Genomic DNA, 23401 nt, shown 5'->3' with positions numbered 1-23401 from the left:
CGATTACCCGATGAACGAGCAAAACGCTTGTTCATAGGGTAATAGATCATTTGTGCGGTAACAAAAATTATCATTTGCTTGCAGCAGATGGTGCTGTGTAAACAGAATCGGCAGCATGCAAACAACTTGTCAGTACGGGGACAAGAGGTGGCATTAGCGATCGCTTCCCCCATACCGTGGAGGAGATCGCCACATGTAAATACAGCGGTCTCCTCCACCGGCAAGCAGGTGACAATCTGCTGCTGTATCGTCCCATGTAAAGGGACCTTAAGTTGCCTCTATGATGAATCGCCATTGTCTAACATTCAATGTAAATAACTGATCCTAATTTACAGCATACATTATAGCGCAGAGCTGCATTAACAATTCTGATGGTGTTACAAAAAAAATAAAAAATCAACAAGCTTACCTGAGCTCCTATAACACAATGGCCCAATATTTCCTATGTTACTGTACAGTCCATGGTGTAAAGACCATACTTCCCAAAATGCAATTCACTAGAGCAGAAATAAAATTACTATACCAGGAAAGGACACATCTTTGTGGTTTGCAATCTGCCGTTTGACAGTCCACCATTTACTTCTGAGCCACTGCGGAGATCGAACACTGCTCCAGCCTTCTGCCAGTAAATCCCAGTTAATGTCATTTTCATCCAAAACGCCAAGTTCTGCTATTCTAGTTATGAAGAAATATAATGACAAGGTTATTTAAAAAGGTATTATGTGACTGTTGTAGTTTTCCAAGAATGATAGGGAGATGGATTGCTGAAGCAAATGAACAAACATTTTTATCTACCATATTTCCTGTACCATAAGACGCTCTTTTTCTCCCCCAAAAGTGTGTGTGTGTGTGTGTGTGTGTGAAGCAAATACTTGTGAGCACTTCCATTATGGAAGTATTCATTAGTACACAGTAGGACTGGGGAGCGGTGAATACAGTGCTCCTTGAGCTGGATGAACTCTCCGCTCCCTGGTCGTCTTCTGCTGGCGCCTCGCACTGTGGCTGTGACCTGATGTCGCACAGCATAAGTGTACACTATGACCTGATGCTGTGCGACATAAGGTCACAGTGCAGCGAGGCGCCGGCAGGAGACCAGGGAGCGGCGAGTGCAGGAAGAGCGCGCTGGATCTGGGAGTGCCGGTGTTGCCTGGAGCAGGAGAGGCAAATTAATTTATTTATTTTATGTCTGATCTGAGGTCTGCTGGGGTTTTGATCTGAGGTCTCATGGGGGTCTGATCTGAGGTTTGAAGGGGGTCTGATATGAAGTGTGATGGGGGTCTGATATGAGGTGTGATGGGTGTCTGATACAGTCCTGATCAAAAGTTTAAGACCCGCCATCAGACCTCATATCAGACCCGCCATCAGACCTCATATCAGACCCGCCATCAGACCTCATATCAGACCCGCCATCACACCTCATATCAGACACCCATCACACCTCATATCAGACACCCATCACACCTCATACAGTCCTGATCAAAAGTTTAAGACCACCTGAAAAATGGCCAAAAATCATATTTAGCATGGCTGGATCTTAACAAGGTTCCAAGTAGAGCTTCAACATGCAACAAGAAGAAATGGGAGTGAGACAAAACATTTTTTGAGCATTCAATTTAATGAAACCAACGAATAAACTGAAACAGGCTGTTTTTCAGCTGATCAAAAGTTTAGGACCACACCTCCAAAAAAAAACGAAACCCCCCCAAAACAGAAATCCAATTTCCAAACATGAACTCTGTAATGAGTAGCTCCGCCGTGAGGAAGAGGTATAGCACCTCGAAACGCGTCTGGCGTAAGGAGTGAGCGTGTGTCTCATCTATCCAGCAGAGACAATATTATCACATAAAGAAAGAATCGGGGACATTCGGATCCGGAGAAAGTCGTCCCTTACCAGTGACGTCACTTGAGCCTCATTCGGTCTCCAGAGCAACCAGGTCACGTGGGACGCCACGTAGAGGTTCAGCACACCACGTGGGACGCCGCTGGTGTGCGGCCACCTGGAATCAGCGCTGCAACATCGCAGTGAAGGAGGGTAAGACCCGGCTCCCGTCAGGAGTTTTGCTCGATGCTTGCGCATTCACTAATCACTGTTGTTGTGGCCAATTTGGAGTTGTTACAAGTGACTGCTTATTAAATATAAGAGAAGTACGCACCGGACTATGCCTGGAGTTTGAACTTAAGCAGCGGGCCAGCTATTGATGATAGTGGATGAAGTGTGATACGTTCCTCTACAGTGTTACAGCTACCTGCATATAGTGTGCTGGCAGATTGAATTCACTATTAGGCTGATATTCACCTTATGCTGGACTATTTGAGAAGCAGTTCTGTACTGGGCAATAGACGGAACATTTACTTCATAGTGATATATAGTGGTCCTGTTTGTTTAGGGCGCCTATGCTATATACATTGTTGCCATTTTATAGTATTTTATCTGTATATGTTTTAATAAATTACATCCACCTTGTGGATATAGTGGCCCCATTTGAGTGTGCCCTTATATATTTACTATTGTTCACGTCTTATTTGGGCCTGAGGGTGGGCCTTTTTAGGTGAGCACCTTATCCATTCAAAGTGAGAGGTTGAGCCGCTGGTGTTTTCAATTTCAGCTCTGCCGTTATTGTTTATTACTTCAAAAATTTGTTTCGGCATGCTTGATGCAAGCGTTTCCATGAGGTGAGTGAGAACATTTCTCCAAGTGGTGAAGACGGTTACACGAAGGCCATCTACTGTCTGGAACTGTTGTCCATTTTTGTAAACTTCCCTTGCCATCCATCCCCAAAGGTTCTCAATTGGATTCAGATCAGGGGAACACGCAGGATGGGCCAAAAGAGTGATGTTATTCTCCTGGAAGAAGTCCCTTGTCCTGCGGGCATTGTGTACAGTAGCGTTGTCCTGTTGAAAAACCCAGTCGTTACCACACAGACGAGGGCCCTCAGTCACGAGGAATGCTCTCTGCAACATCTGGACATAGCCAGCGGCCTTTTGACGCCCCTACATTTCGTTAAGCTCCATTGTTCCACTGAAGGAAAAAGCACGCCAGACCATTATGGCGCCCCCTCCACTGTGGCGCGTAGAAAACATCTCAGGTGGGATCTGCTTGTCATGCCAGTAACGTTGGAAACCATCAGGACCATCAAGGTAAAAAAAAATCTCATCAGAGAATAAAACTTTCTTCCACCTTTGAAAGTCCCATGTTTGGTGCTCTCTTGCAAAGTCCAAACGAGCAGTTCTGTGGCGTTCAAGGAGACGAGGTCTTTGAAGACGTTTTTTGTTTTTGTAAGTCCTTCAGTCTCAGGTGCCGTCTGATGGTTATGGGGATGCAGTTAGCACCAGTAAGGGCCTTAATTTGGGTCGAGGATCGTCCAGTGTCTTGACAGACAGCCAATTGGATCCTCTGGCTCAGTGCTGATGAAATTTTTTTGGGTCTTCCACTTGACTTTTTTGTTCCATAACCGTCAGGATCATTTAAGAAATTCCAAATGACTGTCTTACTTCAGCAGCGATGGCGCCCTGTGAAAGACCCTGCTTATGCAGTTCAAACCCGACCACGTTCAAAAAGAGAGAGTTTTTTTGCCTTTGCCATCACAACGTGTGACTACCTGACAGAAAATGACAATGAATCCACATCTTTGCACAGATTTGGCCTTTTAAAGGCATGTGGTCCTAAACTTTTGATCAGCTGAAAAACAGCCTGTTTCAGTTTATTCGTTGTTTTCATTAAATTGAATGCTCAAAAAATGTTTTGTCTCACTCCCATTTCTTCTGTTGCATGTTGAAGCTCTACTTGGAACCTTGTTAAGATCCAGCCATGCTAAATATGATTTTTTGCCATTTTTCAAGTGGTCTTACACTTTTGATCAGGACTGTATGAGGTGTGATGGCGGGTCTGATATGAGGTCTGATGGCGGGTCTGATATGAGGTCTGATGGCGGGTCTGATATGAGGTCTGATGGCGGGTCTGATATGAGGTCTGATGGCGGGTCTGATATGAGGTGTGATGGCGGGTCTGATATGAGGTGTGATGGCGGGTCTGATATGAGGTGTGATGGCGGGTCTGATATGAGGTGTGATGGCGGGTCTGATATGAGGTGTGATGGCGGGTCTGATATGAGGTGTGATGGCGGGTCTGATGGCGGGTTTGATATGAGGTCTGATGGCGGGTCTGATGGCGGGTCTGATATGAGGTGTGATGACGGGTCTGATATGAGGTCTGATAGCGGGTCTGATCTGTGGTCTGATGGCGGGTCTGATCTGTAGTCTGATGGCGGGTCTGATCTGTAGTCTGATGGCGGGTCTGATCTGTAGTCTGGTGGGGGTCTGATCTGTAGTCTGGTGGGGGTCTGATCTGTGGTCTGGTGGGGGTCTGATGGAAGAGTCTGATCTGAGGTCTGATGGAAGAGTCTGATCTGAGGCCTGCTGAATTTTTTTAATTTTTTAATTTTATTTCTCTTATGGTGTGGGAAATACAGTAATTAAAATGGTGTCCAAAACAAAAACTTTAGCCTTACCTTAAAATTAGATTGATTTCATCTTCTTTGGTCCACTGGGTTCCACCACTTTGTTTCCAATTTAAATAATTCAACCACTTAGACCGGCACTGCTTTTCAGAGCGTGTTCCCACTCGTTCTGCCACTGAAGCCCAGGAGACCCCTTGTGTAACTATATCGCCATTCTCCGTGCCAGTAAGTTCATGTACAACATCTGTTAAACGCCTTTCCTCTTCATCAGTCCATTTCCCTAAAAATCATGCATAGACTCATGAATATGATCTGTGACCCAAATACCAACCAGTAAGAGGTTCAACTCCATATTAGGCTATGGCAAAAGGCGCACTACACTAATGTAATTGCGCTTCTTTTTTCTATCTCGCTCCAGAGATCGGGAGATTGGTCACATGACTGTGATCTTGGAATGGGCTGGTCGATGCTCTCAATCCACAAGCAGGGTAGTCAGAGTCCACTGCTTGTCATATTGATGCTGGGAGGAAAGGGCAAGGGGATGATGGAAGGTGTAGTGGACAGAGTTTTTGGCCAAGGGAAGGGTTTGGTAGGGGTTTACATTTCTGGCTGATTTTGCAGCACTATGGGAAGTGTGGCTCATATTGACCCACAACCTGAAATTTCGGATTGTAAGTAATAAAGCATGGCATGGAGATTGAAGTGAAGATTCAGGAAAAGTTGACCTGTAACCTGATATGCATGGTAGGAGATTGGACAAGATTTACACAATAAAATTACATTTTCAGGATCCTGCACAACTACTTTAAGCTTGATTGCGGACTGACTAACCAAAGTGCTTACAGAAAACAAGGTGCTCTACGTCTTGGCTATCTGTAGTCGCCACTAGAGGGAGCGCAGGAGCTGTTCAGGCTCCCTCTAGTGTCAGCAGCGGGTTGAGAAAATGCTGTGTAAAAATATGTTTCTTGAGCCATTCACATTTACTAGCTGGCCATAGTATACATACTGATACTGAAATGGCAACTGTAAAGAGTTGGGAAAGATGTGCACCTGTTTTACATGTTTCCTTCATTAGCCGACAGCGATCCTTTACGGATGAGGCACTGCGACCCAGAGCAGCTCCTATTGTAGCCCAGTCATTCCCATGCTTCACACGAAGCCTGAATAAGAAAAAAGACATTAAATGGGCGCTGTAGGAATATTGAGCACTTGCTGCTGAGCTGAATTAGATATCACTGACTACTATATCACTAACGGCCGGGTATGACAAAGACGGCCAGCAGTTACATGTGGCACAGTAGTAGTGGTTATCTCCACACTCCGGATTTAAAGGGGTTGTCCGCTTTTTTATATTGATGATCTATCCTCAGGATAAGTCATCAATATCAGATCGGTGGGGGTCTGACTCCTGGCACTACGGCCAATCAGCTGTTTGAAGAGAAAGCAGTGCTTGTACTAGTGCTGCCCTCTCTTCACTGTTAACCTGTCCGCTGTCGCCATTGCAGCGGCGAGCAGCGTAATTGCACTTTCACTTCAATGGGACGGCTCCTTCGTGTTCAGGTGAGTAGGAGGGAACCGTCCCATAGAAGTGAATGGAGATGCCATACTTGTAATTCCACCTGCTCACCGCTGCAGTTGCGATGGAGAGCAATGTAAACAGCGATGAGAAGCGTTCGTACGAGTGTCGCTACTCCTTGATCTGATATTGATGACCTATCCTCAGGAAAGCAAAGTGTTTGTAGAGCAGCACCCACGGACGCAAACGGCCACCCCGACAATGTAACAGCCAAACCACGACCGCAGATCCTCAGCAGTCAACCATATAGCAAATGAAGAGAGGTAGCGGCAGCATCTCCGGCGAATCCTAAAAGGATGCTGCTGCTACCTGAGGACAAGGTCATCAGTATAAAAAAGCGGACAACCCCTTTAGTTAGACTTCTTTATACAATAGACTGCTCTCTGGGAATAATGAAAGGATGTAGCTGTTCCCCACCCCCTGCATTCTGGTAAAAGGGCACTACACCTAAATATCAGAAGAGAAATGCTATTCCCTCATCAGTTTTTTCAGGCTGCAACTGGACCATTCACAGCAAGTCCAGGAAACTGCTACCTTTCTCCACACATGACCGAAATGTTGCCGATTTTCTGTCACATTTTTTTGTGCGGCAAATCTACAGTGCCAGCAAAGTGATGGAGTTTTCAGCAATTCTCATCCACGTGCTATGGATAAGGGTCCATTTACACGTCCGTAAGTGTTTTGCGGGTCTGCAAAACACGGACACCGCCAATGTGTGATCCGCAATTTGCGGACCGCACTTCACAGACACTATAATAGAAAATGCCTTTTCTGGACCGCAATTGCGGACAAGAATAGGACATGTTTCTATTTTTTTTCAGGAACGGAATTGCGGATCCCGAAATAACGGATGCGGATCCCAAAAATGCGAATTCGCATCCGTTCCAGCCCCATTGAAAGTGAATGGGTCCGCAAATTGCGGAACGAAGGCGGACCCAAATTACGGACGTGTGAATGGACCCTAAATCAGCAGCAGAACCCGTGGTGCGGATTTAAAATCTGCAGCGTGTGAATCTATGCTGCAGATTTTCATTGTGGATTTCACCCTTTGCAACGCCAAGAGCGAAATCTGCGTCAAACGAGCAGTATTTCAGCGAAGAAATCCACAACAGAACCCGCTCCATTTGGTGGATTGTTTTGGGCTTTGGCTTTCCAGCAGAAAATCTGCAGCATTTCAGTCACATGTGGACATGCCCCAAAAGAGTGTTCCAGTTTTCGCTCTCAGTGGGTAAAGATCTGTCCTGGTCCTGTGTCGGACACCCAGGTACAGGACTGGTTACAGTTAGCACGTCTGTGCATCCCATGACCACGACACATTTTTATCCCTGGTACTATACTATGAAGATTCCCACTAAATGACTGCAATACAGAGAGTAAAACTGAATAATGTTTTATTTTACAATGAATACGCTTTATATACTGAAACCATAACGCCAGCACTTGCTGACCACTAGATCCAACCATTGACACTTCCAGTTGCAGTACCTGTGCGGCACCAGGCTGCACGTGGTTCTATGCAGAGACCGCTGTGCTTCTTCCTTATAATAGCTGCAACAGGTCCCATCGGTCTGACCACCGCCAATCCATATGTTTTACCTGTCCTAGCGAAATTCCATGCTTACTATGGTGGACAGTGATGAGCGGCAGGGGGAATATTCAAATTTGCAATATTTTGCGAATATTCGTCATATATTTGCAAATTCGAGAATTCGTGATCTCCAGTCATTATTTCCTTGATTTGAAAATCGGCAATTGGAAAATTCGCCATAAAAATTCGCGATACGGAAATTCTTTGGCCCACAAGCAAGAAGCTTGGCTACTGATAAAAAAAAAAATCTAGAATATTCACGATTATGAAGATATAGCACTATATTCAAGATATTTGCAAATTCTCGAAGTGCCAATATTCGCGATAAAAATTTGCGATTCGAATATTCGCGATCAACACTAATGGTGCACAACCCCTTTAAAAAGATTGAATTGTACCCCTAACTATAAAGATATAGAGCGTAGATCTTGTGCAGTACTTACTCTCTCAGCCTTTCAATTTCTGCATGGGTGTACCTGCAAAACAGAATCACATCAAATAACCGGGAGATATCATACCGAATACATGTCGTCTGATAATATCTGGTACTTTGGACCGAAGTGAATCACCAATATGGTAACAACGAGCTGGCCGTTCAAGACTTGATAAAGGTGCCAGCATCAAATACTCCATAGAGCTGCACAAACACAACCTAGGAAAATACAGCTCCGGGTAGTGCCACAGATCACCTCAATTTAGTGGCACCTTTTATGCCTTAGGAATTACAGGCAACAACTTTTCCTTCGCTAATGCTGTGCCAGAAGACATGTACCCAGTAACAATCTAAGGAAATAGTATTAAAGGGGTATTGCAGGGGTTTTATATTGATGATAGGTCATCGGTATCTGACTGGTGGGTGTGCTGGGTGTCGGACCCCTGCTGATCCGATATTGATGACCTATCCTGAATACAAAACTCCTGGACAACCCCTTTAAGCCCTTCGGGACCATGTCAATTTTTGTTTTCCTTTTTCCCCGATCTTCTAAGACCCATATTTTTTTTTACATTTCTTTTCACAGTGCACATAAGGGGACAAGTTGTATTTTTTAATGGCACCATTTAAAAGGGGTTTCCGAGTGTTTAATACTGATGACCTATCCCCTCGGACAGTGTCTGATCAGTACAGAACTCCCGTCGAACAGCTGTTGGTGACCGCCGCAGCCTCCTGGCAGCTTACCAGGCACATCATCGTCACTTGGACAGCGGCTGTGCTTGGTACTGCGGCTCAGCCCCATTCAATAGGACTGAGCTGCACATGTGACCATCAAAGTGACATCACTGGCCTAAGAACGGTTGATCGTCAGGAGTGCCGCGAGTCAGACCCCCCACGATCAGATAATGAGGATCTATCCTGATAGGTCACCAGTTTTAAACACTCAGACAATCCCTTCAAATTACAATATATTTGTAATAAAATTGGGAATAAAATTTTCTTGAGTAATTCCGCCATTGTTTTTAAAGCACTCAATGTGTGCTAAAATGTCATGATGACCCTATTCTGCAGGTCAGTACAAATATAGTGATACAACATTTATATAGTTCCTATTATGTTATTTTTTTATTTATTTTTTCTATTTAAACCGTAAAAGAAAAAAAACTTTTTTTTTACATCACAGTCTGAGAGCCATAACTTATATTTCCATCTACAGAGCTGTTTGAGGGCTTGTTTTTTTCTGCAGAGAGAGTTGTAGTTTTTATTGGTACCATTTTGGCATACATGCGACTTTTTGTATACTTTTTATTCATTTTTTTAGGGGCCAATGTGACCAATAAATAGCAATTCAGCTATTTGGACTTTTTTTTCCCATTACAACATTCTCTTTGCAGGATAAATACTTTTATATTATAATAGTTCGGACATTTTTTTGCGCTGCAAAATACCAATTATGCTTATTTTTTATTGTTTTGTATTTTTATAAATAACATTGGAAAAGAGGGTGATTTTACTGTTTTATACCACATAGTTTATTAATGGAGTCTATGGGGATTCTGCTGGCTTCCTATTAAAGGGGTTGTCTGCTTTTTTTTTTTACATTCATGACCTATCCTCAAGATAGGTCATCAATATCAGCCTATCCTCTTGACAGATCATCAATATCAGGTCGATGGGGGTCTGACTCCCGGTACCCCCTCTGATCACCTGTATGAAGAGACCGCAGCGCTCATACGAGCACTGCCTTCTCGTCATTGTTTACCTACTTGCTATCGCAACTGCAGCAGCAAGCAGTGGAATTACAAGTCCGCTATCCCATTCAATGGGGTGGCTCCTTCCTGTTCAAGTGAATGGGGTAATTACACCTGCTCACCTCTGCAATGTAAACAGCAGGCAAACAGTGAAGAGAAGGCAGCATTTGTACAAGCGCTGCGGTCTCTTCAAATAGCTGATCCGTGGATCCACAGATCTAATATAAAAACAAGAGGACAACCCCTTTAAAACACGGGGGCCTTGACTGACAGGGAGCCTTGATTGACAGGGCTAAGCTCTTGCATCTTCATCTCGCCTGGCCCTGTCAATCAAAAAGAGAGAGAGAGGCTTGCAGGGGAAGCATAAGGAGTAAAGGTCCACTTTGGACCGCCCTTGGTGCACTTAACTGCTCATCTGCATATGGATTTAAAGTACTTTTTATCCAGAATGAAGCAATGGATCACTGAGCTAGCCCTACAATGTAATCTGCCTTATGATGTCATCGGCGCAGGCGCAGTGGAGATGTCTGAGCAGGGAAGCGGTCAGACATTCACTGCGCATGCGCCGAACAGAGACGCGCACGGAGAGGATCGCATTCCGGAGGAGATAGGCAGGCTGGAGGGACGTGCTGGGCGGCGGCAGTTTATGAAGGTAGACGGAGCCTCTAGGTGCTAATGACGCCCCCATAGCACCTAGAGGCTCATTAGCATATAGATATAAGTTGTTATTTTAGCGAAACGGCTGCCCCAAAACCTATCATATTAGGATGGTTTGTTAGAGCAGACACTAGCGGATCGCTAGTGTCTGACAGCTAAATATGTGATACGAAGTGATAGAAACCCTTTAACAACCAATTTCCTAGTGACAGACTTCATTTAACTCCATAATGACTGATCGGAGTCTTTAGACTGAAGTGACGTCTTTTGGCATAACTGATTGGCATAGCTGCTGCAATCTAGCGGGAGCAGGTTAGGTGCCTAAAGGAGAAGACAGCCTATTAGTGCTCAATGGGTGCTATCTAGTGAACGCAGGAGATGTCTAGGTCACTGACTCTACTGGTCAGCATATCAGAATGGCTGGGTCGTAGCAGACCCAGATCAGCTCTGCCAGTGGAAAGTTTCAACACAGATACATAGATTCCCAGCTACAGTACAAAATAAAAAATATAAAAAGTCCCTTACAGGTCTTTTATGACCTAGTGGGGGACCAAGAATGTACCAGAATACACAACTAAATAAAAAACAGCCACGCCAACCCAAACCACTGCCATAGCCACCCTGTTCACACTAAACTATACATATTATGTATCAAAACAGTTTCCACATTTATTAAAGAGGTAGAACTTGAAAATCAATTATTTTGTACCGTTTTCTCCAAATAACACTAAAGAATTTTTATTTTTTTAAAAACCCATACTATTAAACAGCTTTATGTGTCACGAAAAAAAAAAAGTTTTGTTTTTTTCTGCAGCCAAAAAAAATAATAAAATTTGGCAGCCCGACAAATAAAAACGGTATAGGTGTTAATCCACCACACGTGCGAAATTGCAAAAAGTGTCTGGTCATTATGGCCCTTTCAGGTCTGGTCATTAAAGCGTTAAAGAGGATCTGTCATCAGTCTATACTGCCCTATGTAAGGTACAGGTCCGTTCTCCTATTACCAAACATGGCACACAAAAAGTATTGTCCCGTACATATAATCTGGAGTATTTATAAGGGGGTTGTCCCTCTGCCCTTCCCCACTGGCCACATGCATTAGATCTATGTCAGTCGAACCCACTGATTTCCAATGACCATGTAATATGTATGGGGCCTGCCGACACTCAACAATGGGCTGATCAGGGTCGGTTTGCTGGATCCTTTTGTTCTGATCAGATATGTCACGGTTAGCAATGTCGGGCAGCAGCTTTCTCCCCTCTATGCAAGCATATGTATGGGAGGATCAGGAGAGGAGAGAGAGTTGTCGGCCTACAGTTACCCTATGTGTATGCCCAGCTTTATATAGGCGAGCATAGTCTGCTGACAGATCTGTCAACAGAATAGAATAATGTGACAAAATGATAAGTCATACCAAGTACATTGCTAACTATATACTTACAATAAGAAAAAAAGTCTTACTTTCCCACATGGTTCCGGTCATCATACATGCGAAGCACTCTCCTGTACACGGCAAAGAGAGGGCGGTTCAAGCCCCATGCTATTGTCCGGTAGAAATCTTTCCTCTCGTCCTTGGACATCTCAAAAATGATTTCAGTTGCATCTTTAATACCGTGAGACTAAATTAACAATGATAGTAATCAGTAAAGGATTGGTATAATGGCTAGGGCCCTAAACACTCATTCATCGGGTAATCGATCGTTCATGTGGGACCCAAAAAACATTTGTTGCTGGCAGCAAACAACGAGTGTGTATGGGGACGAGTGATGGCATTAGCGATCACTCCTGTCCATACTGTGGAGGAGATCGCTGCATGGAAATGCAGAGGTCTCCTTCACTGATGAGCAGGCGATTGCCGGGAAGGAACGCTTCGTGTATCGTCCCATGTAAAGACACCTTTACTCAGTAAAAAAACATGTATCAGGATTATCAGGCAGGATGAGGTGCCTTTGGTTTTGCATTCATACATTGGCACATATTAATTTACCTTCAGGTATCGTTCAATGTTGCTCATTAAAATTGAAATTTCCTCCTTAGACCACATGCCTTGTTTCCATCTGTGACCTTAAAAATCACACAAGTCAATAAATGAAGGAAGCAATAGACATGTAAAGACATACTACAACTACCATTGGACAATGCTGGGCCTCTCCAAAATGTATCTGACCATGTACTCCATGGAGAGGTGACTGGAAAGGCTGGATATAGCAGGTGAATGGTAACTGTCTGTGAAAGTATTAGAAATCCTACGAACAATGGTACAGTGGCAGGCGCCCAAGGACTTGCACCAAACTAGTAGCTGCCAATCTACTGGAAGGCACAAGGCCCATGCACAGTACCTTGTTGGGTGACAACAAGGAAAAAATGCAATTATAAAAAAATTGCCTCGAAGGTGTAAATAGCTATTAAATTTGTCTATTTTTGTGTTTAGCCAAAGTTCTGAAAGTGGATTACGGCACTTGTTGAACTTAGCACAGAGAAGCTATGACGTCCTGACTTATTTTCTTCTGCCACAGCTACGGCAGGTCAGGAGTGGAGGGGAGCTGAGACAATCCCTATGATAAATAAGGCCAAAAACCAATGTATTTGCCAGGAACGCCCGCAGACAGCTGAATTTCTGAAACTGCAGTCAGCAGGAGCAAAAAATAGCTTTAGGCCTATTAATAAATTTGTCTTACAAGTGAATAAAAACTGAAAAGATGCAATTTTCTCTATTTTCATAAATCAGGGCCAAAGATCCTTATAAACTTAAACCCACCACAATGTACAGTTACATCTTGGTGTGGTGTAAGGAGAATGGAGCGGCACCCAGCCACACTTAATGCGCTTCTCCTTTCTCTACCACACCCCCAGCACCGTCCCTCACAACACCCAACTAGTTTATAGCTCCTCCCACCAGCTACTTACATAGACACTGCCCTATCACTGCCCCTAACAACACCCAGCTAGTTCATAGCTCCTCCCACCAGCTACTTACATAGACACTGCCCTATCACTGCCCCTCACAACACCCAGCTAGTTTATAGCTCCCCCCCACCCAGCTACTTACATAGACACTGTCCTATCACTGCCCCTGTAGGGACATAACATCACAGGAAATAAAGAGCTGCATGGACAAGGTCATGTGACCACAGCCCAGAACGGAAGATAGGAGCAAGAACGGTAAAACAAATATACTACAAAATTACAGCTACCTTCATGAATTAATTTATTAAAAGATGTTGATGGAAACCGGAAAAGGGGACTTAGGCTACTTTCACACCTGCGTTAGGTGCGGACCTGTCTGGTATCTGCACAGACGGATCCGCACCTATAAATGCAAACGCTGGTATCCGTTTAGTACGGATCCGTCTGCATAACGAAGTCCAAAAAGTCTAAGTGTAAGTCAAACGGATCCGTCCTGACTCACATTGAAAGTCAATGGGGGACGGATCCGTTTACAATTGTACCAATATTGTGTCAATGTAAACTGATCCGTCCCCATTGACTTACATTGTAAGTCAGGACGGATCCGTTTGGCTCCGCACCGCCAGGCGGACACCAAAACGCTGCAAGCTGCGTTTTGGTGTCCGCCTCCAGAGCGGAATGGAGACTGAACGGAGGCAAACTGATGCATTCTGAGCGGATCCTCATCCATTCAGAATGCATTGGGGCTAAACTGATCCGTTTGGGGCCGCTTGTGAGAGCCCTGAAACGGATCTTACAGGCGGACCCAGAAACGGCAGTGTGAAAGTAGACTAAGCTGGAGAACCTCCCAAACATGGCAGGGCTCCATGAACATATATGCCGGCTGGAGCAAAAGATAAGGCATGAGGAAATCCAAGTCATATGTGAATGGTTTTTTAATCTTCATTTTTACAGATTTCACCAGCTAAGGCTAGATTTACATGTGGATTTTTCAGCAACACATACAGTAGGTGTTGATAAAAAAGAGAGAAGAATAAAAGTCCATCCTTAATACTTTATTTTGGATCAATAATGGTTTTAAAAAAAAAAACGGCACAGAAACTGCATGTGTGAAGGTTACACCTGCAATGTGAACTCGAGGCAACATGAAACAGTTTCACCACCAGATCACTTTCTTGTGGTCCAACACACATATATTAGTGTGTAACATAGCTTAAAGGGGTTGTCTCACTTCAGTAACTGGCATTAATCATGTCGAGAAAGTTATGTCTGCAATGTATAAGCTCAAGTCTCGTGCGCTGAAGGTGACTGTATCTTTGTGACAGTATGTAATTAAAACACCCTTCAGCAAATAGCATTTATCATGTAGAGAAAGTTAATACAAGGCACTTACTAATGTATTGTGATTGTCCATATTGCCTCCTTTGCTGGCTGGATCCATTTTCCACGTGGATACGAGCGGTGCATAATGTGATGGAAAAATGAATCAAGTGTACCCCTTTAATGAAGGTAAATACAAGGCTCACCTTTGTTGGTGAGAGAATCTTTGTCTTCTTTGCTGGTGAACCAGGCACGACTGACTGCTGACACCTCATCATTGCCTGCAGGAGAGATGTCTGCAAGTTGTTCGTTCTGAAGAATCTAGAAAAAGGAGTAGAACATTCATCACCCTCATTAACACACCCTGCGACCAAAAGTATTTTACAAGTAAAAAATTATACACCATCTTAAAAGGGGTTATCCCATGACTACTATGTTCCGCAATCACTCAAAAACGCAACGATCGATTTCAACGAAACTTGGTATACACATCCCTTGCTTCCTGGAAAGAAATCTTATGGGAGTCACAGCTCTCTAGCACGTACCGTTCCTGAGATATTCCCAAAAAATGCAAATATGGCACATCACATGACGTACATTAGCCAATAGAAGCTTGCAGGTCTTTCTCTTCATATCCCGACTGCCATACACACGGTCACATGTCCCTTATCAGCCAATAGAAGCTCGCAGGCCCTGAGTCTCCACATACACACAGTTTTACACCAGGTTTCCATAACAACCCAGCCATTTTTCTTCACTGCTGCAGGTCAGCTTTAAAGGGGCAGGGAACTGTGGATGACACTGTTAAGGGAGCGGAGTGCTGTGGAGGTGACAGTTCAGGGGGCAGGTAGGGTGGCCATTCAGGCCACCCTGAAAAGACAGACTTAAAAACCCTGCACCCAGGTTCCACTAAGCCACGCCCCCAATCTAGTTAGGCCACACTCCCTCCCACTCCGCAGTCGAAAGGGATTGAAAAAATGAAGGTAAAAATCAACTTCTGTCAGCTGCAGGAGTGGGAGGGAGGGTGACTTTATCCTTGCAGCTCACGCTCAGACAGCACAGTGCTGCTGTCTGAGAGTGAGCTGTTCAAAAGGATATCCCTGCGTGAGATATTCCTAAAAAATGCATTAGCCAATAGAAGCCTGGTCACATGACCCTTATCAGCCAATAGAAGCTTGCAGGCCCTTAGTTTCCACATACACACAGCAGACTGCTGTGGAGGTCACAGTTCAGGCGGAAGATAGGGTGGCCATTCAGGCCACCCTCAAAAAACGGACTTAAAAAACCCGCCCCCAGGTCCCGCTAAACCACGCCCCCTCCGCAGCCGAAGGGGATTGAAAAAATGAAGGTAAAAATCAACTTCTGTCACCTGCAGGGGTGGAAGGGACGGTGACTTTCTCCCTGCAGCTCACGCTCAGACAGCACAGTGCTGCTGTCTGAGAGTGAGCGGTTCAAAAGAACATCCCTGTATCCATCCAGGCCCTGCGCCGGACGGAGGACAGGGAGTCTGAAAGCTGGACTGTCCGGACATCTGGCCACCCTAGGGGCGGGCTGCTGTAGAGGCCACTGTTAAGGGGACGAGGTGTAGTGGAAATCACTGTTAAGGAGATGGGGTACTGTGGAGGTCACTAATGAAGGGGTGCCCGCTGTGGAGGTCACTGTTAAAGGGGCAAGCTGCTGTGGAGGTCACTTATAAGGGGGCGGTGACTGTGGAGGTCAGTGTTAAGGGGACAGGGAACTGTGGAGGTCATAGTACTCTATGGAGGTCAGTGTTAAGGGGCGGGGTGCTGTAGAGGTCACTGTTGATATCTTTTAATGACATACACAAACATTAAATGAAATAGATAAAATATACCAGTGCAAAGCCAGGTCCTTCTGCTAGTCTCTTTCTAAAAATGCTAGAACCAACCCTGTACCTCACATGGATCCAGAGATCGCCCCAATTCATTGCTGTGATATACAGTTGAAACCAGAAGTTTACATACACTATATAAAAAGACACATATGCATGTTTTTCTCAATATCTGACATGAAATCAGAAATTAACCTTTCCTCTTTTTGGTCAATGATTATTACCATAATCATTATTATTTGCCAAATGGCAGAATAAAGAGAGAAAAATTATTTTAAGGCAGGCATGCTCAACCTGCGGCCCTCCAGCTGTTGTAAAACTACAACTCCCACAATGCTCTGCTGTAGGCTGATAGCTGTAGACTGTTCAGGCATGCTGGGAGTTGTAGTTTTGAACAGCTGGAGGGCCGCAGGTTGAGCATGCCTTTTTTAAGGCATTTTTATTACTTTCTGCAATGTCAAAGGTTTACATACACTAAGATTACTATGCCTTTAACCCCTTAAGGACTTAGGACGTACCGGTACGCCATGTTTGCCGAGTCCTTAAGGACCCAGGACGTACCGGTACGTCCTAACTTTCAAACTACATTGCGGCGCGGCGGGGGTTAATCGGAACAGGATGTCCGCTGAAATCATTCAGCGGGCATCCTGTCACAACGCCGGGGAGGTGCCTTCCAAAAACCATATGGCTTTCCTTTCCTTCTATGCCCTGCCGTGTGCCCGTACAGCAGTTTACGGCCACATATGGGGTGTTTCTGTAAACTTCAGAATCGGGGCCATAAATATTGAGTTTGGTTTGGCTGTTAACCCTTGCTTTGTACCTGGAAAAAAAATTATTAAAATGGAAAATCTGCCAAAAATTTAAAATTTTGAAATTGTATCTCTATTTTCCATTAATTCTTGTGCAATAGCGGACAAGAATAGGCATATTCTCTTAGTGCCGGCAATGTGTGATCCGCAAAACACACAGGGATGTGTGAATGGACCCTAAGGGCAATGGTACCAAATATTAATGAAATGTATATAAACTTTTGACTTTGCAGAAAGTAATAAAAATGCCTTAAAACATTCTCTCTCTCTCTCATTATTCTGGCATTTGGCAAATAATAATATTTATGGCAATCCTAATTGACCAAAAACAGGAAATGTTTATTCTGATTTCATGTCAGATATTGAGAAGAACATGCATATGTGTCTTTTATATAGTGTATGTAAACTTCTGGTTTCAAGTGTATTTATATCAAGCTGAAAGCTCAAGGGGAGTGTCTTTTGCTGCAGCTCAGGGGCTGTCTCAGCTCTCCCTATCACAGCTCAGGAGGCGTGTCTCAGCTCTCCCTATCACAGCTCAGGGGCTGTCTCAGCTCTCCCTATCACAGCTCAGGGGCTGTCTCAGCTCTCCCTATCACAGCTCAGGGGGCATGTCTCTGCTCTCCCTATCACAGCTCAGGGGCTGTCTCAGCTCTCCCTATCACAGCTCAGGGGGCATGTCTCTGCTCTCCCTATCACAGCTCAGGAGGTGTCTCAGCTCTCCCTATCACAGCTCAGGGGGCATGTCTCTGCTCTCCCTATCACAGCTCAGGAGGCGTGTCTCAGCTCTCCCTATCACAGCTCAGGGGCTGTCTCAGCTCTCCCTATCACAGCTCAGGGGCTGTCTCAGCTCTCCCTATCACAGCTCAGGGGGCATGTCTCTGCTCTCCCTATCACAGCTCAGGGGCTGTCTCAGCTCTCCCTATCACAGCTCAGGGGGCATGTCTCTGCTCTCCCTATCACAGCTCAGGAGGTGTCTCAGCTCTCCCTATCACAGCTCAGGGGCGTGTCTCAGCTCTCCCTATCACAGCTCAGGGGCTGTCTCACCTCTCCCTATCACAGCTCAGGAGGCAGTTGAAGGATGAAACTGAGCATGTGCGGCTATCTCAGTGAGCAGGACAAAGAAAAAACAACCAGGTGGTGCTACACAGACACATTTTATTGAATAACTCAGTGGCTATGCTAAATTTTTAATTACATGTAAATACAAAAGTATACAGATCCAGGTACTGGTTTGAAAACTGTAGAATACTTTTCGTCAGACAACCCCTTTAAGGCCCCCATACTATTTGCTGGCCTAACTTTGTTGTTTTCGGTGAGTTTGGCTGACAATACAAATGGGTTTTCCCATCTCCACATTTATGTCATATTACTAGTCATAAATGTCAGCTGCAAGTTCCACTTCTGAGACCTGCTCCCATCTCCAGAATGGGGCCCCCTAAGTGAAGGAGAACCCATTGTGCATGTGCAACGTCCTTTCCATTAACTGCTATGAGACTTCTTGAAAATAGCCAAGCTAGTACTATTTTCAGAACTCCCTTAGCAGTGAAGGGACGGTGGCCACTACAAGTGGTTCTGGAGACAAAGCGGGTCCCACAGTTGGGACCTGCACCTATCTGACATTTGAGGCATATCCTAGCAATATGTCACAAATGTTGAGATGGGAAAACCCCTTTAATGACTGATGACATCAGGAGAGAAAAGGATTGTGCACTTTGAATTTCAACACCCGATATGGGTCAGAGGTGTGGGGCAGCGGCCTTCTCCTCCCTCCCCACTGAAAACACATACATGCTCAAAAGAACAAAGTGTGTCAGGAAAGCAGATAGCTATTCAACATGTATGAGCACCTTTATGGGTGCATCTGACACTAGAATTGAAATATTAATGATAATTTTAGTTTACAAGACTACGATCAGGTGGAGAAAAGGCTCAGAAATGATTGTTATAAAAAATAAATCTTTATAAAGAAGTTAAACAACATATACACATTTGAGTCACATTATTATGACCACCAGCTAATATCCAGAGTAACGGCTGTGTGCAGCACAGACAGCAGCAAGATGGGCTTGGAGTGACTCAAAGCCCTGGTAGGTCATCACAGGTATCTGGAGCCATGCAGCTGCTGAAGGGTGCATGGGAGAGGATCCAAAGAGCGATCAAGGTGGTCCAACAGATGCTCAATTGGGTTCAAGTCTGGGGAAATAGGGGGCCAGGGTAGTACTTGGAAGTCTTGGTCATGCTCTTCCAACCAATCTTGGACATTTCTAGCCATGTGACGTCATATTGTATTACTGAAAGATCCCATCCACCCTAGACAAGACAATCAGCATGTATGGGTAAACGTGATCTGTAAGGATGTATTCATAATTAAGGCTACTTTCACACCTGCGTTAGGTGCGGATCCGTCTGGTATCTGCACAGACGGATCCGCACCTATAATGCAAACGCTTAGATCCGTTCAGAACGGATCCGTTTGCATTACCATGAACAAAAAAAAAAATGCATTGGGGCTGTACGGATCCGTTCGGGGCCGCTTGTGAGAGCCTTCAAATAAAACTCACAAGCGGAGCCCTGAACGCAAGTGTGAAAGTAGCCTAAATCAGTTGAGAGTGCCTTCCACATGGATGAGAGGGCCTAGAGACCAAGACCAGAACGCTGCCACACCAGCTTGTGTTCTTCTGGCAATGGTTTCAGAACGTGTTCTCTAATGTTTCTCGTCTGACACGCCAACGTCAATTCCGATACTGCTGTAAAAATTCAAGACTTTTCTGCCGATTAAACTTTGTTAACAGAGGTGCAATGACTATACGTCTGCTTCAGAGCCCCATACGCAGTAGACATATGTCTGGTAGCCCTCTGGTTCATTTTGCCCGTGAGTTGCTCCACTTTATGGCGTCTGTCTTCCTAGCCAATGTTTTCCTCTAACATCAATGGCACATGGTGCTCCACAGTTTTCACTTCACTTATTCACAATAGTACCATTTGTCCACTCACCATAGCAGCAAACAGCTCACAAACCGCACACTTTCAGAAATACCGCCACCCTTGGCCTGAAAGCCAGTAATCATTCCTTTTTGCATCTCTGCTAAATCAGCCCTTTTACCCATGACAACAATGAGAGATAAGTGTGCAGACTGCCTATCACACATGTTATATACTCATCAAGACAGCTCACCACATGTGATTTCCTTCATGAGCTACGTGCTGCCGACGTATAAAGTAGGAAGTGGTCATATTATTGAGACTCGGCTGTGTGGTCCCAAACACGTAGTACCTAAGGTTGTTTTACCTGAATTTGAGTTATGGAGTCTTCATTATTGTCATCTTCTGTTACCTCTGTAGTAGCTGTCATGGTCACCTCAAAGCTCTGGTCATGTTCTGACACTAAATGAAAATGAGTAAAGAACATTTGTGATAGACGGAGGATATATAAATATAACAAATTGCATATAATTTTATACATGTCATCTTTCAAAGGCTGGGAGTTAGACAGCAGTTAACAGTCAGTCTCTGAAGTTGATATGTTGGAAGCAAGAAAATGGGCAATTGCAAGGATCTGAGGAAATTTGAATGGGGTCAAATTGTGATGTCTAGAAGATTGGTACAGAACATCTCAGAAACCGCAGGGCTCGTGGAGTTTTCCCTGTAAGCAATGGTTGGTCAAAGGAAGGACAACCAGCAACAGGGTCATAAGTGACCAAGGCTGATTTATGCTTGTGTGCAGCCGAGGCTAGCCCATCTGGGAACTTGTCATTACTTTGGGGGCTGCTAAACCTTCGGCATACCTTTAGGCAGCTGGGTTTTAACTTTCTTCAGTAAATTCTAATTTGTTTTCCAGTGATCCTGCATTAGCCAAACTTCTAATGTATATAGCCAGCTTATCTCGTCTTAAAAGTGAAAATGTCAGTGGGACTATGATTCACTTTCAGTATTTGCTTAGCTGGACCATTGGCCACCAGATGCTTCTACACTAAACCTCATCTCTGAACCTCGTGGACCCCCCACAATTGTGATGGTAGAAATAGGATAGCAATGTTATGTGGATACACACCTGAATTTTCAGGTTTGAATGAATATTAGTGACGTACAGTTAGCGTGTATGCCAAGAAAAGCTCCCAGCCTACATGCCAAGTCCATCTATCGGGCTCCATTCATCTAAAGAAGGTGGAAAGAGTGTTCTTTTAGTCTCTGTCTGGCTGGTATACTACCAAAAAGGTATAGTATCCAGCTTTATATATTTCTTTAGAATGAGATTTTACTGGCGTATGTACATCAAAAAGACACTGAAGACATGATGTGAATGGAGCCTTAAACAAATGTTTCCCTGGATCGGATCAGGTAAGAGAAATCACTCTTACCATTTTGAGGACAATGGAGGATTAAATTTCCATCCAGATCCTGTGTGAGTGTGAGAGCGCTCCTTGTGCTTTGTACTTTCACTGATCCAGACTCGTCTTCAGCTGTGCTCATACTCAAACTGCAGAATAAAAAACATTTCAGAGATCACGCTCAAACCAAATGCACTAATTCAACAGGCATCATGTATGTAAAAGAAGTCAATTCGTAGGATGGTAGGCTTTATGGCTATGCATGAACTCTTTACCTGATTGATAGGCCTCCACGTGTCTAAATTCATGTGTATTCCCAATTACAGACACATTTTAAAGTGAAAATTATTATTTTTTCTTAACCAGTAAAGAGAGTAAAGGTAGCATTAAAGGACCACTGGACCCAGAATCCAAACAAACAAAGAACAACCAACAAAACCTAACATGATCTCCTTATGTGTTATATCGTCAGATATCACAATTGCAGACCATGAAAAATACTAAAGAAGAGCAGAGCATTGTTCTCTCAGGCTGCAGCCATGTATTCTCCCCCCTCCTATGCTAGTAAACATGACCTAAGAAGTTTAGGAGGAGTGGGTGTGGCTGTTTTGTTGGAGGGAAACTCTTAGTAATTTATACAAAGCAGACTGGGCAATGGTGACAGTCATAGTCCCATCAGTACCAGCTGTAGTGTATACATAGTATCAGCCATAGTATATACAGCGGAATAGCTCATCTGCCCATTTACGCAGTGATAATTATTCCCTTTACTGCATAATTGTGCAGATTTGCCCTTCAGCAGCTTTGGAAAGCTGGGAAACATGTATGTGGTATATATTCATAGGTGTATAGGGTATACAGAATGTATATACCAGGTGTGGCCTCCATTACATCTCTGCAGAGGTTGTTACCCAGCTTTCCCAATTCCTGCTGAATTCCAAATTTACCTAGTTATGTAGTAATAAATCCCTTCACATAGCTAGACCAACTTGCCACACAGGGTTGTGAAAAAGCTGGGCTACAAAAAAAAGCAGAGTAAAAATCCAAGTGACAAAACCTCCATGCTGTAGCAAGGCTAGGCTGAGTTGTCATTCAGGGTTCCAGGAAAGCTAAGTAGCACATTATGTGGAGTTGTAAGAGGGACTGCTAAGCACTAAGTCTACCCAAATAAATCCTTCTCCTCATTCCCAAATAGTGCCATAACTAGGCAGATTTTCCTTTCAAGGTCCTGTAAAAGCTGGGTTAAAACCATGTGGAGCTTTAATAAACTGCAGAATACTAAATCTACCAAGAAAAATCCTCCTCCGCACTCCTAAACAATGCCATAGCTAGGCAGCTTTTCCTTTCAGGTTCTTGGGAAAGCTGGGTTATAACCATGGGGAGCTGTAATAAAGACTGCAGACTATTAGAATAAATCTACCAAGATAAATCCCCCTCCCCACTCAAATATATACAGATATAACCCAGCCAATTGTTTGTAGTGACAGTCAGTGATAGAAAATGCCTGTTTTGATGGAAACCTTCCCCATCTGTCAGACATCTGTCAGATTTTTATTTCTAGTGATAATCGTTATTACTGAAGCGTGTAAGGCTGTGTTTAGATCACATTTTTGTCCTACGTTTAACATATATGTTAAACTGCTGTTTCAGATGGATGACATACAGTGGCAACCGCCACCATAGGGTTTTATTGAAAAAGTATACCTTTGGGGTCAATTTTTTT

General features: G+C 44.2%; 1 protein-coding gene across 2 annotated transcripts in view; it reads right to left on the bottom strand.

The window, feature by feature from the left end:
* The window catches only part of DMTF1 (cyclin D binding myb like transcription factor 1), a 54037-nt gene that overhangs the window by 20811 nt on the left and 9825 nt on the right, over window positions 1-23401 (bottom strand). For both annotated transcript variants that reach the window (XM_040413135.1, XM_040413137.1), the window contains exons 2-10: window positions 21709-21827; window positions 20640-20734; window positions 14896-15010; window positions 12450-12526; window positions 11924-12081; window positions 8065-8097; window positions 5508-5617; window positions 4509-4737; window positions 524-675 (exon numbers count right to left, since the gene is read on the bottom strand). In XM_040413135.1, the coding sequence (XP_040269069.1) occupies window positions 524-675; window positions 4509-4737; window positions 5508-5617; window positions 8065-8097; window positions 11924-12081; window positions 12450-12526; window positions 14896-15010; window positions 20640-20734; window positions 21709-21820 (1081 nt within the window). In that variant the 5' untranslated portion in view covers window positions 21821-21827. The remainder of the gene's footprint in view (window positions 1-523; window positions 676-4508; window positions 4738-5507; window positions 5618-8064; window positions 8098-11923; window positions 12082-12449; window positions 12527-14895; window positions 15011-20639; window positions 20735-21708; window positions 21828-23401) is intronic.

The sequence above is a fragment of the Bufo bufo genome, chromosome 1 (assembly GCF_905171765.1).
Source record: "Bufo bufo chromosome 1, aBufBuf1.1, whole genome shotgun sequence".
In the NCBI taxonomy this organism is placed as follows: domain Eukaryota; kingdom Metazoa; phylum Chordata; class Amphibia; order Anura; family Bufonidae; genus Bufo; species Bufo bufo.
The sequence above is the reverse complement of the archived record's forward strand: the minus strand, read 5'-3'. Positions and strand labels throughout refer to the sequence as shown.